Here is a 17,180-nt window from a genome sequence, read left to right as displayed (position 1 = left end):
TTTTTGGTGACATTAGTCCCTCTGAGTCCCGGTCGGTGAATCGAATAAAGAATCTCTTCCTTCCTGAAGAAACCTGTGTCCATCTCTCTGTGCTTGGCTTCCGTCAGTTTCTCCGGTATCACTCCCTGTTTAGAGACCTGAAGCATACTCTCGTGGATGTAGTTTGTCTCTAGGAGACCCATTTCAAAACCTTGACCCCCCACCTTGAAACCTGACCTATAACCAAATCAGTACCATGCAGTATTGGGACATAAAACTAGAGGGGTATCAATCCTAAACAGACTGGCCTTCACCCACCATGAGTATTAAGCGGACCCCACAGGCAGATACGCAATCTTAATCTGCACAATCAATAATGTCCTATATACAGTGTATGCTTGTAACTCGAAACAGTGAAATTATGTAAATAAACTCTTCACTAAGATCTTGCCATCCTGACGCTAAGCTACTACACCCACAACAGATAGACTTCACATTTTAGCGCTTCACAAGACCACACTAGAATTGGCCGGTTCCACAGAGACAGGCAACATTTGGATTAAATCTACAAGTGTCATATAGCTACAATCACCTGGTCAGACAATGCCTCAATTTCCCTGATAATTAAAGACTAATATGACTATAAACACAAAAGCCCATGTTTTACATGACTCAACATTTGGGGCATCCATAGAAGAAGCCCTAACACACCCAAGAGCACCCTTTTGGCAGGAACATCAGAGGATTGATGATCCAAAGAACATCACAAATACAGCATACACGCCAAGCACAATGGTTAAGCTGGCATAAACAACTGCACAAATTAACCAATCTCAACAAGACCCTGCAAACCAAATCTACTGAATAAAATTAAGACACACATGCTACAACAAGTGAGCTTTTTTTTTTTTAAAGATTCTTTATTTTCATTTTCAGGTTTCATATGAACATATGAACGTTTTTACAGAAAAAGGGGAAAGAAAAAGGTGGTTATTTGGGTAACAACAATTAGGTACGACATTGGGTTGTTTGCATTCGAGTCTGGCTCTTTGGGCCGGGGTGTAGTTGTATATGCCGTCTGTCGTGGACCGCTGTTTGTTGGGGTTCATACGGTCAACCACACTGTTTGTGTTATTTGTTTTCGTGCTTCAGTGTGGAGGTTGTGGTTGGGATGCGGAACTCTGTGCTGGGTAGCGGTCCGGTTTGTTAGCTTCGTCGGTAGGAGAGTGGGGGTAGAGCTTGCATGTCTGTTTTGTCAGGGTTGTTGTAGGTGGTCGTTTTTGGGTGAGGGTTGGCTTCTGTGAAGGTCGCTGCTGTAGGATGGTTTGTTAGGTAGCGTTGGGTCAGCAGTGCCTGGCGCATGATTCAAGTCATTGGTCAGGGGGGTGATAGGGTAGGAGAGGTGGGTTTGTGGGGCACGGGAGAGGGGAGAAGGGGAGAAGGGGGGAAGGTGATGTGAGGCTGCCCTCCTGGTTACCCCCCGGGACTCCGAGTGGGTGGATTGGGTTAGGGGGTTAGGGGGTGTGGGTTGTGTGGTTGCTGTGGATCACCATGGGAGTGCGTTGTGTCCGTCCAGCCATGGGTCCCATACTTTGTGAAATGATTTTGGGGTGTCATGAACTTGCGCTTTCAGCTTGTCCATGGCTATGTTGTCAGTTATTTTAGTGTTTATCTGGAGTTGAGTGGGTATGTGTGGTGTGGACCAGGTTTCAGCTATTGCTCTGCGTGTGGCCAGTGCTATTCTAGCAATGAGTTTGTAGGTTTGAAGGTGTCAATGGGTTTAGAGAGCAGGAGAGCCCAGGGGTATAGAGGTACTGGTTTGTTAAGTATTCTAGTTAGGAGTGTTGTGATTGTTTTCCATAGAGGAGTGAGTTTGGGGCATGTCCACCAGCAGTGGAGGAAAGTGCCGGTTTCACCACACAATTTCCAGCAGAGGTTATTGGGTATTCGGTTTATTGCCTTTAAGCGGAGGGGGGTTAGGTACCACCTGAAGAGCATTTTATAGGCCTGCTCTTTATGGGTGACGCAGATTGAGATGGATTTGATGGATGCCCAGATGTCTGCCCAGTTGGTGGGATCTTCAAGGGGACCCAGGTCGTGTTCCCATGCTGCGATGTATGGGAGGGCCACTTGAGTGTGGTGCGTGGTTAATGCTATGTATAGGTTTGATATTTGGCTCTTTCTGGCTGGTGAGCGGAGGGTGTCCCTCTCGAACCCAGTCAGGGTCGAGGTGGCTGCCAAGCGAACCGTGTCCGTTGCTGCGAAGCTTCGGAGTTGGAGGTATCAGAAGTAGTCGTAGGTGGTTAGGGATTCGGGGTTGGGGATTTCCGTGTATTGTAGGAGCTTGCTGTTGGGATAGAGGTGTCCTAGTCTAACTATGTCTCTGTCTTCAAAGTGGGCATAGTGTTGTGGTGTGAGGCCTGGTGGGAACATTTTGTTGCGGAGGATTGGTGTGAGGGGCGATAGGCCCGTGGAGAGGTCGAACTTGTCGCTGAGGCGATCCCAGAGATCTAGGGAGTGGGTGATCGTTGGTGATGTGGGAGGTGGTACCGGTCTGTGTGGTATTGGGATCCACATATATTGAGAGGGATGGTCCCTACCGAAGATGAGGTGTTCCAGGTCTACCCATCGTTTGTGAGCGGGGGGGAGGTGCCAGTGTTGTATTTGTGTTAGGTGGGCTGCAAGTAGGTAGTGTGTGAGGTTGGGGAGGCCCAGCCCTCCGGAGGGTTTGGGTACGTATAGTGTGGTTCTACGGACTCGGGGTCTCTTTCCATTCCAAAGTAATCGGTCTATGGCTGTTTGTAGGTGTTTGAGGTCGTTTTTGTTGCAGGGGATGGGTAGCGCTTGGAAGGCATAGAGGAATTTGGGTAGGAGGTTTATTTTGACCGACGCCATTCTACCGAGCCAGGAGATGGTCATCGGTTTCCAGCGTTCTAGGTCTAGATATGCTTTATGCAGGAGGGGGGGTAGTTGGCTGTGTAGAGGGTGGTAGTGTCGTTGGTAATTTGGATGCCTAGGTATGTGATTGCCGTTGGGCAGATGTGGAAGGGGAAGATACTTCACAAGGTAGAGGTGGTGGGGCCGTTGAGGTTGAGTGGCATGGGGTCTGATTTCGTGGCGTTTAGTTGGTATCCCGATATCATTGAGTAATCTTGTAAGGTTGACATAAGGGCAGTTAAGGTTGGGATGGGGTTGTTTAGGGCCAGGAGGATGTCATCTGCATATGCAGCGACGGTGAATGTTTCGTCCCTTATCTTGAGTCCTTCTATTTGTGGGTTGTTCCGTATGGTCTCTAGGAGGGGTTCGAGGGAAATAGCAAATAAAAGGGGGGAGAGGGGGCATCCTTGACGGGTGCCGTTTAGTATAGGGAAGGAGGGGGGGTGATGTTGGGGATTAGTAGTTGTGCGGTCGGCGTGTGATACATGGCTTTTAGTAATTGAGTGAATTCCGGTGGGAATCCAAATTTGTGGAGTACTGCGTAAAGGTAGGGCCAGAGGAGGCGATCAAACGCCTTTTCGGCGTCCAGGGAAAGTATTATCGTTGGGAGGCGTTTATGGTTGGCGTACCAAATTAGGTCTATGGTTCTCCGTGTGTTGTCTTGTGCTTGTCTTTGCGGTATAAAGCCTACCTGGTCCGGGTTAATGAGTTTCGGTAGGAGGGGGTTAAGTCTATTTGTCATTACTTTGGTCAGTATTTTTAAGTCAATGTTTAGGAGGGAAATGGGGCGGTAGTGGCCTGGTTCATCGTGGGATTTTCCTGGTTTGGGTAAGAGGGTGATGTTGGCTTGTGTCATATCGGCGGGTAGTTGGTCTCCTTTCAGCATTGCATTAAAGACTTTGCATAGTCTGGGAGTAAGTATGTCTCCGAAGGATTTATAATAGATGGCCGTTAATCCGTCCGGCCTGGGCTTTTATTGGGTTCAGGGTCTTTATTGCTGCCAATATTTCCTCTGGGGAGATGTCTGCTGCGATCAGTGATCTGGCTTCCTCGGTGAGGGAGGGGAGGGAGAGCTTCCTAATGAAGTTATCCATTTGGGATTGGATTAAGTCAGCTGGGGGGTCTGGGGTATGGTTGAATAGGGATGTGAAGTATTGTCGGAAGGCTTCACCTATTGTGTGTGGGGTGTCACTCATTGTGCTGTCTGAGGTGCGTATTTTGGATATTCGTTTTGTTTCAGTCAGGTGTTTGAGGCGTTTTGCTAACATAGAGTCTGCCTTGTTGCCTTTCTCGTAGTATTTTTGTTTGGTCCACGTTAGTGCTTTAGTTGTGGCTGTGAGAGAAAGGCTTTGAGTAAGGACCTGGCTGTTGTGAGCTGTTCAAGGTGTAAGGGGGTCGGGTTGTGTTTGTGTAGGGTTTCCAGTCGGCCTATCTCGGTTATGGTTTCCATTAATAGTTTGTTGTGTTGCTTTTTGCGTGCTGTCGCTATAGCTATCAGTTTGCCTCTTATAACCGGTTTATGGGCCGCCCACAAAGTGATTGGGGAGAATACAGACGGGTCGTTCAGGGTGAAGTACTCTTTGATGTCTTTTGCGATGGATATGGTCACTAGCTTGTCTTGGAGAAGTTGTGAGTTGAGTTTCCATGTCCAAGGGCGTGTCATGTTGGGAATGGAGAGGGTTAGGGAGATGTCGGCATGGTACGACCAGGTGATGTGGCCTATGGAGGTGTGTGTAATTCATGAGGTAATGTTTGGGGAGACAAGAAAGTAGTCAATGCGGGAGTAGGTGTTGTGGGGGTGGGAGTAGTATGTGGAAGGGTGTTGGGCTCTCCAGATATCTAGTAGGTTGTGTGTGCTTAGGAAGCTGGAAAAGAGGGTGTCGTTGAGAGATTGTTCGCTTTGGGGCCTGGCGGTGCGGTCTAAGGTTGGTTGGTGAGTGGCATTGCAATCGCCTCCTATGATAGTGAATGTGGCGTTGTGTGCTGCTAGGTGGGCGGAGAACGTTGGCCAGAAAAGTGAGTCAGGGGTCGTAGGGGCGTATAGGGAGGTGATGGAGTAGGTTGTGGGGCCTATTCTGCCTGTGAGCGTTATGTATCTCCCTTGTTTGTCAGGGAAGGCCTGCACATCGGTCAGTGGGCATGTTGATTTGAGTGTGATGGCCACCCCTTTGGTTTTTGCATCTGGCGAGTTAGCGAGGAAGGGTGCAGTTGTAGTGTTTGTTCTTGAGTGGGAAGTGTTTATGGGGTGTGAAGTGGGTTTCTTGTTTCATGAGGATGTCTGCTTTTTGGCTGTGAGCCCAGCGTAGTAGGGAGTGTATTTTTTTAGGGTTATTGAGGCCCTTTGCGTTAATGGAAACACAGTGTAGTTTGAGTGGCATGGTCTGGGGTGGGTTAGCCGTGTGCTGTGTCGTGTGGAGTCGGTGTACTAGGTTTCAAGAGGGGGTTCGGAGCCCAGGTGGTCTCCAGAGGGCAGCAGTGGTATTTTGTGCGTCGGGTGAGGTAGGATAGGGGGTGGGTATGCTGGGCTTATGTCGATTGCCAGCAAGGGTGGACTGTGTTGCCAGTGGTCTCTCGGGCCTAGATGGTCCAAGACCAGCGGCGCGGGTCAGGTCGTGGGGGGAGAAGTGGTCGTCCACATGGGAGCAGGTGGCAGGCAGTTTTTGTTTCGTGTGGGCAGTCGTAACTTATTACAGAACCTGGGTAAGTTGAATTTAGGATGCAACATGTGAGGGTCAGGTCATCCCCGATCCTTGTCCCACCCCCCAGCGTCGGAGGCCGGAGGGGTGAGGGCGCGGGTCTAGGTGCTGTTGGGGAATAAGGAGGGGGCTGGTCTCCAGCGACCCGCTTAAACTATTTACATGAGTGACTGTGTCGCACCGCACCCCATGTCGTCATTAGGTCATGTTGAGGGGTGTGCTACTGAGTCTATTGGTGTGGGTGTGTCTGTTGTGGTCCATGGACCGGGCCGTAGTGGGCTCGGCCCCGTTATGGGATATCGTCGGGCACACCAGAAGTAATTATGAGCTATGTATTGTCAGGGTTCAGCCTCCTACCCGGCCTCGGGACCGTCACGGCCCGCCGCCCCCCCCACCGCACTGGGGGGGGGAGGGAAGGCCGCCAGGGTCCCGAGCCGTCCGTCCCCTACCGCCGCCCATCCCCAGATACCGGGCGCCCCCGTTTTGCTTGGTGTTAGCACCTCAGCCCGGGGTCATCCCTTGACTTTTGGGGGCGCCCCATCCCCCCTGGCCCAGGACAGTCGTGGCCCACCGCCCCCCCGCCCCCCCGCCCCATTGGAAGGGGAGGGAGGAAGGTCACCAGAGCCCCGGACCACCCACCTCCCCGTCCCACCGCCCCGAGTGCGAAATCCAGGGTGTCCCCCGCTCTTCTGTGTATATTCCCAGGATTAGGGGCCAAGTCCCGAGTGGCTCACATAGTGCACTCCCCCCCCTCCCCGGGGCTCGGTGCCGTCGCAGCCCGCCACCCCCCCGACTAGCAGAGAGAGGGGGGGGGACAGCCGCCAGGGCCCCCGACAACCCTTCCATCCCCTTCCCCCATCTCCCAGCATTAAACACAGAGTGTCCCTTTTTGGTTCTTACGGTTTGCCCAGTGTCAATTAAGTTCTCGTGGCTCTTTGTCTTTCGAGCAGAGGGGCAAACAGCATCCGGGGGGTCCCGCAACCCGCCGGGGCCCCCTCCAAATGCGGCTGAGGGGTGTGTTGCAGTGTTCTTTGGTTTGTTGTGTGGTCTCGCTGGGGAACATCTGGCTCGCAGCTAGGCGCGGGGGGACCCGGTTGCGGCCTGTGCTGGCGGTGTGCGTAGTCGCTGTGGTCGGTAGTGATCGTCACTAGTGCCCCGGTGGTGTCCCGGGCCCCGCAGAGGTGGGGAACAGGCAGGAGGCGGGAGGGCGCCCCCTTCTTTTCTCATAGTGATCTGTAGCTGGATCTGCAGTCTGTGTTCCTCTGGTGTGTTATTCTGTGAGTCATCTGGATCCGTGGGTGTCTGAATGGACTGTGTTGTAGAGCTTTGAAGCTGTAGGAGAGGTAGGGGCGCGGCAACGGCTCAGGTCATTGGGTTTAGGCATGGGACTGTGAGGAGCGTTGTCCTCTGTTGCGGTCTCTTTGAGGCTGCGGGTCCCACATTCGGCGTTGTGACATATGTTGTTGTGAAGCTGCATTCAGGTCTCCGTTTAGGTCGTGGATGCCTAGTTGCGCAACAAAGTCTTGGGCCTCTGATGGTCTAGTTAGCGTAAGTGTACGGTTGTTGTGACGTACCATTAGCTTAAAGGGATGGCCCCATGAATAGTGTATCCTCTGTGCTTGTAGGGCTTGGGTCAATGGTTTCAGCTCCCTCCGTTTTCGCAGGGTGGTAGGTGCTAGATCTTGATATAGTTGTACTGTTTGACCTTCAATTTGTAATGGGGTCTCCCTTGTCGCCCGCATTATCGCCTCATTAATGTGAAAGTAATGACAGCGGATGATGATATCTCGAGGCTGCATGGGGCTCGAGGAGGGTGGATGGAGGGCCCTGTGGGCTCTGTCCAGGAGGAGGTCTGATGGTGGGGCATCAGGTAGTAGGCTGCTGAAAGCTTTGTGTAGCATAGCGGTGAGTGCTTCTGGTGTTGAGGATTCAGGTAGCCCCCTGATGTGAATGTTATTACGCCTGGACCTATTGTTTAGGTCCTCTTGCATGTCTTCCAAGTATGTTTTTTGCCCCTGTAGTTCTTTTAAGGAGGCCTCGTGGGTGCAAGTGGTGGCTGTTACCTCCTCCATTTTGTTAACAAGTGAGCTTTAACCTGCGTATGTTGAAGGCACACCAATTTATCTAAGGCAATAAGGCCAGCAAATTATTAGTGTCTCATTTAAAACACAAAGAAGCCAATGCTTAACTGATATATAATCATATAAAATACAAGATAAAAATAGTGAGATGACCGAAAACACTGAGTGCAGGCAAGCCACTACAAATGGGACACACTCCCTATATCCCTTCAAAGAGGCATAGGGCTACAGACCGGCATCTGTTACATAGTAACAGAGTCCTGTCCATTGTGCCGATATAAATAAAGTCAATTTGCGTTCCAAAGTGGAACTCATGTGGGCGGCAGACATAGGCGTAATGACGTCACGTCGCCGCGCATGCGCACATACCGGAAGAGGACGCGACCCGGCAGATTTAAACCTCCAGCCACAGAAGGCGCAACATGCTCCTGAGGAAGTCTACAACACAGAGACGAAACGCGTTGAGCACCTATACAGTACGTATACAGCCCAGGAAAGTATTCGGCAGCTAGAGGTATCAGAATCAATGAGACTGAATTGCTGAAACCTCCATAAAGACTGCTGCATCTGGGGTAAAAGCCTATTACAGGCTAAAATGCGCTTCTGCACATATTGATTTATGTCGGTTGTGCCATTTTATTTGTGAGTGTTCCATTTTTATCCTGTCTTTATCTATTGTAAATTAAAGCTGTTTTGCACTATGATCAGGCCCGGACTGGCCGCGATGGCCATGGGCCGAGGCCAGCAGGAAAGATCAAGAGATCTCCCCTGCCGGCCCATGCGCAGCAGCACCGGCCCCAAGATGAAGTTCTATCCCCATCATGGGCCGGAGGGGAGATCGGGCAGTGAGCCGGTCACCCTCCGCGCACGGCGAGCAGCTTCCTTTCTCCTCTTCTCGCGAGCTCCGAGATTATCAGAGCGTTGCCATGGTAACCCGCGGCAACGCTCTGAAAAAACGGCGCTCGCGAGAGGGAGAGAGACCTTGTCTGTACCCTGTGGGGTACAGACTGAATTACCTGCCGCTGGACCGCCAGGGATGTGTGTGTGTGGCGTAGCCCCGCCTCACTGGACCACCAGGTATGGGAATGCTCCCTACCCCCCATGCAAAGTTAAAAGGGGGAGTAAATGGAATTATTATTATTTTTTTTACTTTTTATTAATAATAATTTAAGGCCATATACACACACAAACACATTACACACACTGCACCCATGCACTAACACTCACTGCACCACTAACACACAAACATTCTGCTCTCGAGCACTAAAACCCAAACACACACTGCAGTAACACACACTGCACCACTAACACACAAACATTCTGCTCCCCAGCACTAACACACAAACACACACTGCAGTAACACACATTGCACCACTAACACACAAACATTCTGCTCCCCAGAACTAACACACAAACACACACTGCAGTAACACACACTGCACCACTAACACACACACATTCTGCTCCCCAGCACTAACACACAAACACACACTGCACCACTAACACACAAACATTCTGCTCCCCAGCACTAACACACAAACACACACTGCACCACTAACACACAAACATTCTGCTCCCCAGCACTAACACACAAACACACACTGCAGTAACACACACTGCACCACTAACACACAAACATTCTGCTCCCCAGCACTGACACACAAACACACACTGCAGTAACACACACTGCACCACTAACACACAAACATTCTGCTCCCCAGCACTGACACACAAACACACACTGCAGTAACACACTGCACCACTAACACACAAACATTCTGCTCCCCAGCACTGACACACAAACACACACTGCAGTAACACGCACTGCACCACTAACACACAAGCATTCTGCTCCCCAGCACTGACACACAAACACACACTGCAGTAACACACACTGCACCAGTAACACACAAACATTCTGCTCCCCAGCACTAACACACAAACACACACTGCACCACTAACATACAGACATTCTGCTCCCCAGCACTAACACACAAACACACACTGAAGTAACACACACTGCACCATTAACACACAAACATTCTGCTCCCCAGCACTAACACACACTGCACTAACACACACTGCACTAACACACACTGCAGTGACACACTAACACACACTGCACTAACACACACTGCACTAACACACACTGCACTAACACACACTGCAGTAACACATACTTCAGTAATACACAAACACACACTGCACTAACACACACTGCACTAACACACACTGCACTAACACACAAACACACACTGCACTAACACACACACTGCAGTAACACACAAACACACACTGCACTAACAAACACTGCAGTAACACACAAACACACTGCATCACTAACACTCAAACATTCTGCTCCCCTGCACTAACATACAAACACACACTGCACCACTAACACACACTGCACCACTAACACACAAACATTCTGCTCCCGTGCACTAACATACAAACACACACTGCACTAACACACACTGCACCACTAACACACAAACATTCTGCTCCCGTGCACTAACACCCAATGCAGTAACACACAAACACACACTGCATTAACACACACTGCAGTAACACACAAACACACACTGCAGTAACACACAAACACACACTGCAGTAACACACAAACACACACTGCACTAACACACAAACATACTGCTCCCCTGCACTAATACACACTACACTAACAAACACTGCAGTAACACAAAAACACACACTGCACTAACACACTGCAGTAACACACAAACACACTGCACTAACACACAAACATACTGCTCCCCTGCACTAAAACACTACACACACAGCACCCACTGCACTAACACACAAACACACTACACCTCCTGCACTAACACACAAACACACTACACACAATCTATACCCCTTATATACACACTATTCCCCTGGCACTCACATACACACACTAAACACACTCTATACCCCATAAACCTACACAGTGGCGTACATACCGACCAAGGTATGTCCCCTGAGTGCTCCCTCTTCAGCTCCCTTACGCACCGCACTGAAACCGGAGCCGGAAGATGACGTCATCTTCCGGCTCCGGCATCAGTACGCGGCGCGCGAGGGAGCTGAAGAGGGAGCACTCAGCCAGGGAGAGTGCTCCCTCGCGCGCCCGCCAGCCGGGTGACAGCAGGGCCAGCAACACCACTGGACCCCAGGGAATCCCTTCAGCTCTCCCACAGGTAAGGAGGCTGGGGGGATTAAATTTAAAAAAAAAAAAAAACGTATGTGTGTTAGTGTGTTAGTGAGTGTGTTAGTGTGTTAGTGAGTGTGTGTTAGTGAGTGTGTTAGTGTGTTAGTGAGTGTGTGTTAGTGAGTGTGTTAGTGAGTGTGTGTTAGTGAGTGTGTTAGTGTGTGTGTGTTAGTGTGTGTGTGTGTGTTAGTGTGTGTGTGTGTGTTAGTGTGTGTGTGTGTGTGTGTGTTAGTGAGTGTGTGTGTGTGAGTGTGTTAGTGAGTGTGTTAGTGAGTGTGTTAGTGTGTGTTAGTGTGTGTGTTAGTGTGTGTGTGTGTTAGTGTGTTAGTGAGAGTGTGTGTGTTAGTGAGAGTTAGTGTGTGTTAGTGTGTGTTAGTATGTGTATGTGTGTTAGTATGTGTGTGTGTTAGTGTGTGTGTGTGTGTGTGTTAGTGTTAGAGTGTGTGTGTGTGTTAGTGTGTGTGTTAGTGTTAGAGTGTGTGTGTGTGTGTTAGTGTTAAAGTGTGTGCGTCTTTCACTGAGTGTGTGTCTGTCAGTAAATGTGTGCGTCTGTCCATGAGTGTGTGTGTCTTAAGAACTTACCTTTCTCCAGCGCCGGACACCCTTGGCGCTGGGGATCGCTCCGTCCCGATCCGCCTCTCAGCTCCGAATGCACATGCCACGCGCGCATTCAAACCGCACATAGGAAAGCATTACTCAAGGCTATACTCAAGGCTATATACGTTATACCCCTATAAACACACACATTACACCCCCTGCATGCACCCACACTAATTTATATCCCCTATAAATACATATTCTGCACCCCCTGTACACACTACACCACCTATGCATACATTATCCCCCTATACACATGTGCTCTACAGCTCCTATATGCATACACACACTAGAGCCCCTAGATACACTCACAAACACACAGTACAGCTCCTTACATGCACACACTCCACAGGCCCTATATAAATACACACACACAAACACACATACTTTACAACCCAAAGACACACAGACTACAGCCCCTAACCACATGCAGTACGCCACAAACAGACCCCTTCACACACACACAATTGCTCTACACACATGCAACGTCCAAACATATACAACAACACAAGGAACATCCTCACACATGCACAACACTCTTTTACAGTCTGGTTCCTGTTTTGATCTCTGGTATCCCACTATTGAGGACACCAGAGACAAATCCCAGCAAACGCAGCACAAACTCAATCCCCCTTTCCCCCCCAAAAAAACTCATGGCATTTATTTTAGCCAGGAGCACTGGATGCTCTGGAGGAGCGTCACATTAACATACTCATTTGGTGGAGGGGAAAGGGGTGTGCGTGTCAATGGTGGTGACATGACATGCCTCCTTTCTTGCCCCGCCCCTAATAGTGGGCTGCTCTGCCTTTAATTGCCCGGGCTGAATTTTTGTCCCAGTCCGGCCCTGACTATGATATTTATTTTTATTTTTCTGTGAGTTCTAGAAGCTCATCATCCTGCTGGTCATTATACACATCACTGTGTTTGTGATGTGGTGCCCTACACTGTATTTGCACTTTGTTGTTGTACAGTTTTTGTTGCACTTATTAATCATATATAATCAATCAGAGCAATGAGAAAGTACTCTACCCCATAGACATAAGCAACTCCTTCGCAACCTTCTACGAGGGGTTATACAACTTAGCACAAACAGGTCAAACGGCAAATCTGACTACGAAAGATATACATATTTACTTAGCGAACATACAGCTAGCCTCTCGGAAGATCAAAATGCTTCCCTTAAAGTTCCGATCTCCATAAAGGAAATCAAGGAGGCAATAAAATCATTACCGAAAAAACAAAGCCCCCGGCCCAGGCGGGTTTTCTCACCTGTACTACCAAAAATTCCAACACATACTAGCCACTACTAGCTCACATAATCACTGTCCCCAAACTGAGCAAACCAACAACCCACTGCCCAAACTTCCGACCAATATCACCACTAAATACTTATGCCAAACTATATGCAAAAGTACACGCACAATGACTGAGCCTTATTTTGCCACTCCTGATCCATGATGATCAGGTGGGATTCGTGACAGGGAGACCGGGCTCAGATAACACCTGTAAGGTACTGGATTTGGTGCACAGTGTGAGCTGGATGGGGGTCTGAAGTGGCTCATCTCGCTTCAACTGCCTTAACTGGACCTTACTCAAACCGGTACTGCAAAGATTCAGCTTTCCAGATGAATGTATTCAGGTTGTGTCGGCCTTATATAGCCAACCCTCTGCCAGAGTGGTCAGTGGTGGATTCTGCTTCAGACCGTTTACGATGGCCAATGGGTCACAGCAGGGATGCCCACTCTCACCACTGCTTTATGTACTAGTCCTGTAGCCATTGGTGGCTAAAAACAGACTCCATCAGGGGAGTAGCCCTGTGCGACAGGGAAAAAAACTCAGCCTCTTTAAAGATAATGTGTTTCTTACATTAACGCAACCCCACATAGCTATGCCTAACCTCATGCAACTCATAGAACAATACGGGCACCTATCAAACTATTAACTAAATATTACGAAAATGCAAGCCCTCTGCATAAATATCCCTAAGAAACAAATGGAACTCCTTAGGGAGAGCTTCCCACTGGACTGGCGTAACCTGTTCAACGCCAGTTATCTCAGCATTCTCGCAGTATTTAAAATCCATGCTAATTTCATGGGAAGGGAAGTTTCTACCTTGGTTGGGTCGCATAGGGGCACTCAAAATGTCCCTACTACCTAAACTGCAATATCGTTTCAGATCACTTCAAATCCATCTACCTAAGAGATTAATTTCAACTGTATATAACTTGCTATTATGATTTACTTGGCAGAGCAAAAAAGTGAGAGTCGCTACCAAGTTCATACAAAGAACACCTCCTAGCCTACTATAGAGCAGCGATCCAATGAAAACTTTCCCCCAATGGCTGCACATTGAATCCCATTGGGCCAAACCACTAGAACTGTACATCTATCTATGGACCTCAGCGAGTCACAGGCCACCCTCGCACCACTTCCCAGAAACTAATAAAGGTATGGAATGCGGTCAAAGACTGACCTGGTGTGCTTTCAGCCATTACTTTGGGCAATGCCGATAGAATCAAAAGCTCAGCTGATTCCCACGTTTGACAAAAACCTGTGGATAGATCAGGGCATTACACACATAATACAACTTTATGACAAGGGAACATTACTTCAGTTTCCAGACCTACAAGCACAATTTCGACTACCATCCCCCATTACTTTTTCGTATCTCTAGTTAAGGTCATGCTTAATGAGCACAAAACCAAAACCAGGTAATGCTGAACCAATCCAAATGCTCTCAGAATTCAAATAAATCTGTATACACCAAAAAGTCCCAAAAAAGTGATCTCACTGTGCTATCGCTTACTTATAAGCACCATACCTGAAGAGAAATTGATAAAGGCATACTCCTCACAAAGGAGTCACATCATGCTCCAACCACTTAGAGCTGCAGCTTTCTAGCTGCTGTACTGTCGGTACTTAGTACCTGACAAAATACACAAAATTTTCCCCAATCTTCCTCCACCTTGTGCTGGAGATGTGGAGAACAAGTAGGAACCATGCTGCATGCTTGGTGGTCGTGCACGAGTTTACAACCATTTTGGTGAGGGATAAAAACACTTATAGAACCAGTAACCCACGTCTTGGTGGATTTCACAGTGGACATGTGTATATTGTTCATGCCGCTGGAGAGGATCCCACTGGGCGGCCACATATCAGATTCTCATTACAGCAGCCTTAGTTATATCTAGATTGCGGAAATCTTCCACACGACCTAGCTGTGGAAAGCTGACCAAATAAACCTTAACTGGACATACAAATCTATGCTCGCATCTCAATTTGGTGTACTACCCAAAGCAAACCTGATGTGGACAGAATACTGGTCCACCCACCAGGCACAGCACAGCAGGACCACCTGGGAACATGAACCTTATAGGACGGATAGAATCATACGTACAAGCGAGCACAAGACTAGAGTAATAACTAAGCCTAACTACGACTAACCCCGAGGCACGCATAGAATTACCAAAGCCTCTAGGAAAAGGAGGCTAAGTCTAACATCTGGTACAATGTAACAATCATACAACCATACCCGAAATGATCTGCCCAAGTCCTAAAGGTTCCAGGATTTACAATTCCTAAGCTAAGTATATGTAAGAAAACATTTAGACCCCCAACCCTCTTTGTTTAGCCCCACTCCCTTAGTTCACATAAAATAAACTCCTGGCAGGAGTTAGAGAGTAAGGTTGCACAAACACAAGGCCCCTGTTAACGGGAAACAAAATTATACTACATCACAAGGGTGAATACTGTATCAAGTATAAATGTGGAAATGATGTGCAAATATAAATGTCTACAAATGTTATCAATTGGAAAATGTATATGATTATGTTTCTCCATCCACTTTTCCTTTCTGTATCCTATTTTTGAAATCAATAAAAATTGAAAAAAAAACGGAAACAAATAAATAAATGACAAACCTTCAGAAAAATGCATCTTCGCAGCTGACACTTTGTGGAGCTTGTTTTGATTCTTGAACCTCATAATATCTTCAGTCTGTCAGGCAAATAAATTATTGTAATATTTACTTGTATTTGTTTTTTTCAGAATATTTTATAGGATAAGCTCTAATGATCTATTAAAATACTACTAAACATATATGTTATGTTTAAACAGAACAGAAGGATTGCTATAGTGGTTTTAGGATAGTGCGAGCTGATGGACGTTGAGCCCATTTGATAGTATCATAAAATATTAAACAGTAAACTAAAATGTTTTAGTTAATTTAAGTGTTGAAATTTAGTATGTGAAAAGTTGAACTTAAACATTCCCATTATTTATTAATTCTTCATTGCTTCATTTAGTATAATTAAACATACTTACTTTGATTTGACCCACATTGCCATTTTGGTGTTGGAAAGGTGATTGTGTTTTATTTGGTGCTGCAAACAGAATCAAAATATAAACAAATGAGCAACTTAAACATTTTTAAAACTTATTTCAGATACAAATTCAGATTTATTTTTTAGAGTCATTGAAATTCTAAAAACATGTAACATACCAATTTATGCTATTTAATGTTTCATATCTGAAGAAAAATTGTATTTAGCTGCTATAGTCATTGTACATCAGATAATTAGATAATTGTAAGCAAAGATTTGCAATGTATTTTATTTAGTAGTAAAAATGTAATGTGTGTTTTCAAATATTTTAGAGGGTTTATCACGCTTATTGTATAATTAAGTGTTTTTGCAAGAAGAAATAATGCAGATGTTTCTTCAACAGATAACTTATGATGTTTTGTCAAATGTAGAATGTGTGATCTTTTTCTTAAATTACTTATTGACTTACAGTTATAACTTACATGGGATTAAATTGCGCTCTGACATCTGTTCCTGAGTGCGCCGATGCTGCATTCTCAATTGCAGAACTAAAAAAAAAAATGATTATGGTTTCTTCAACATTTATTTAATTGAACATATATCTGTCAAAACTAGCAACAGTAAATGATTTGGAAATGTATAGATAAAAAATACATCATTCATATAAGAAAAGAGCATTCTATTTTGAATAGGTATTGTGCTTATTTAATAATGTTTAACATAAGGAAATACCTGAATGCCTGAATACACTTGAATGAAAATACACAAATGTCTCATAAATTAAAGCAAATACATTTATTAACTATTAAATGAATTTGGGGGCTCACTGGACGGGTACCTAGAAACACCAGGCAGGCAGCTACGCGACACCCAGGGCCCAAAGATATCCGACAACCAAGCCTCACAGCACGAGACGGTGGAGCATACACTCTCACTAGCGGATATAAGGGCAGACATCAGAGCCCTAACCAGCACGATGGTCACAAAAACTGACCTTAAAAGCACCTCCAATACCCTCCATGAGGCGATACGCTCGGAAGTAGATATGCTCGGGAACGACATAGCGGCACAGGGGAACCGCATCCAAGCACTAGAAGCTGCGGAACAGGGACGACCAGCCGCATAGACGCCTACAACGTGGCACTCACCAGACAAGGTATCATACTATTGAATCTCAGGCGACACGCAGAAGACTTGGATAATAGGGGGTGAAGATCCAATATTAGGATACGCAATCTCCCTGAAGCTAATGGTGAAGAAAATGTAGAAGCCACGTTAATTGCTCTGTTTGGAGAGATACTAGGCCCAGACGCACCACCCCGCATAACATTTGATCGGGCACACAGAGCGACGAGACCGAGGA

The 17,180-nt window shown here is 47.2% G+C and overlaps 1 protein-coding gene across 2 annotated transcripts in view; it reads right to left on the bottom strand.

The window, feature by feature from the left end:
* Nucleotides 1-17,180, bottom strand: part of LOC134577713 (myocardin-like) — a 294,842-nt gene that overhangs the window by 57,466 nt on the left and 220,196 nt on the right. For both annotated transcript variants that reach the window (XM_063436577.1, XM_063436578.1), the window contains exons 2-4: nucleotides 16,300-16,365; nucleotides 15,819-15,877; nucleotides 15,416-15,491 (exon numbers count right to left, since the gene is read on the bottom strand). In XM_063436577.1, coding sequence (XP_063292647.1) covers nucleotides 15,416-15,491; nucleotides 15,819-15,877; nucleotides 16,300-16,365 — 201 coding nt within the window. The remainder of the gene's footprint in view (nucleotides 1-15,415; nucleotides 15,492-15,818; nucleotides 15,878-16,299; nucleotides 16,366-17,180) is intronic.

The sequence above is a fragment of the Pelobates fuscus genome, chromosome 11 (assembly GCF_036172605.1).
Source record: "Pelobates fuscus isolate aPelFus1 chromosome 11, aPelFus1.pri, whole genome shotgun sequence".
In the NCBI taxonomy this organism is placed as follows: Eukaryota; Metazoa; Chordata; class Amphibia; order Anura; family Pelobatidae; genus Pelobates; species Pelobates fuscus.
Note: the sequence above shows the minus strand (reverse complement) of the source record. Positions and strands in the feature narration are given on the sequence as shown.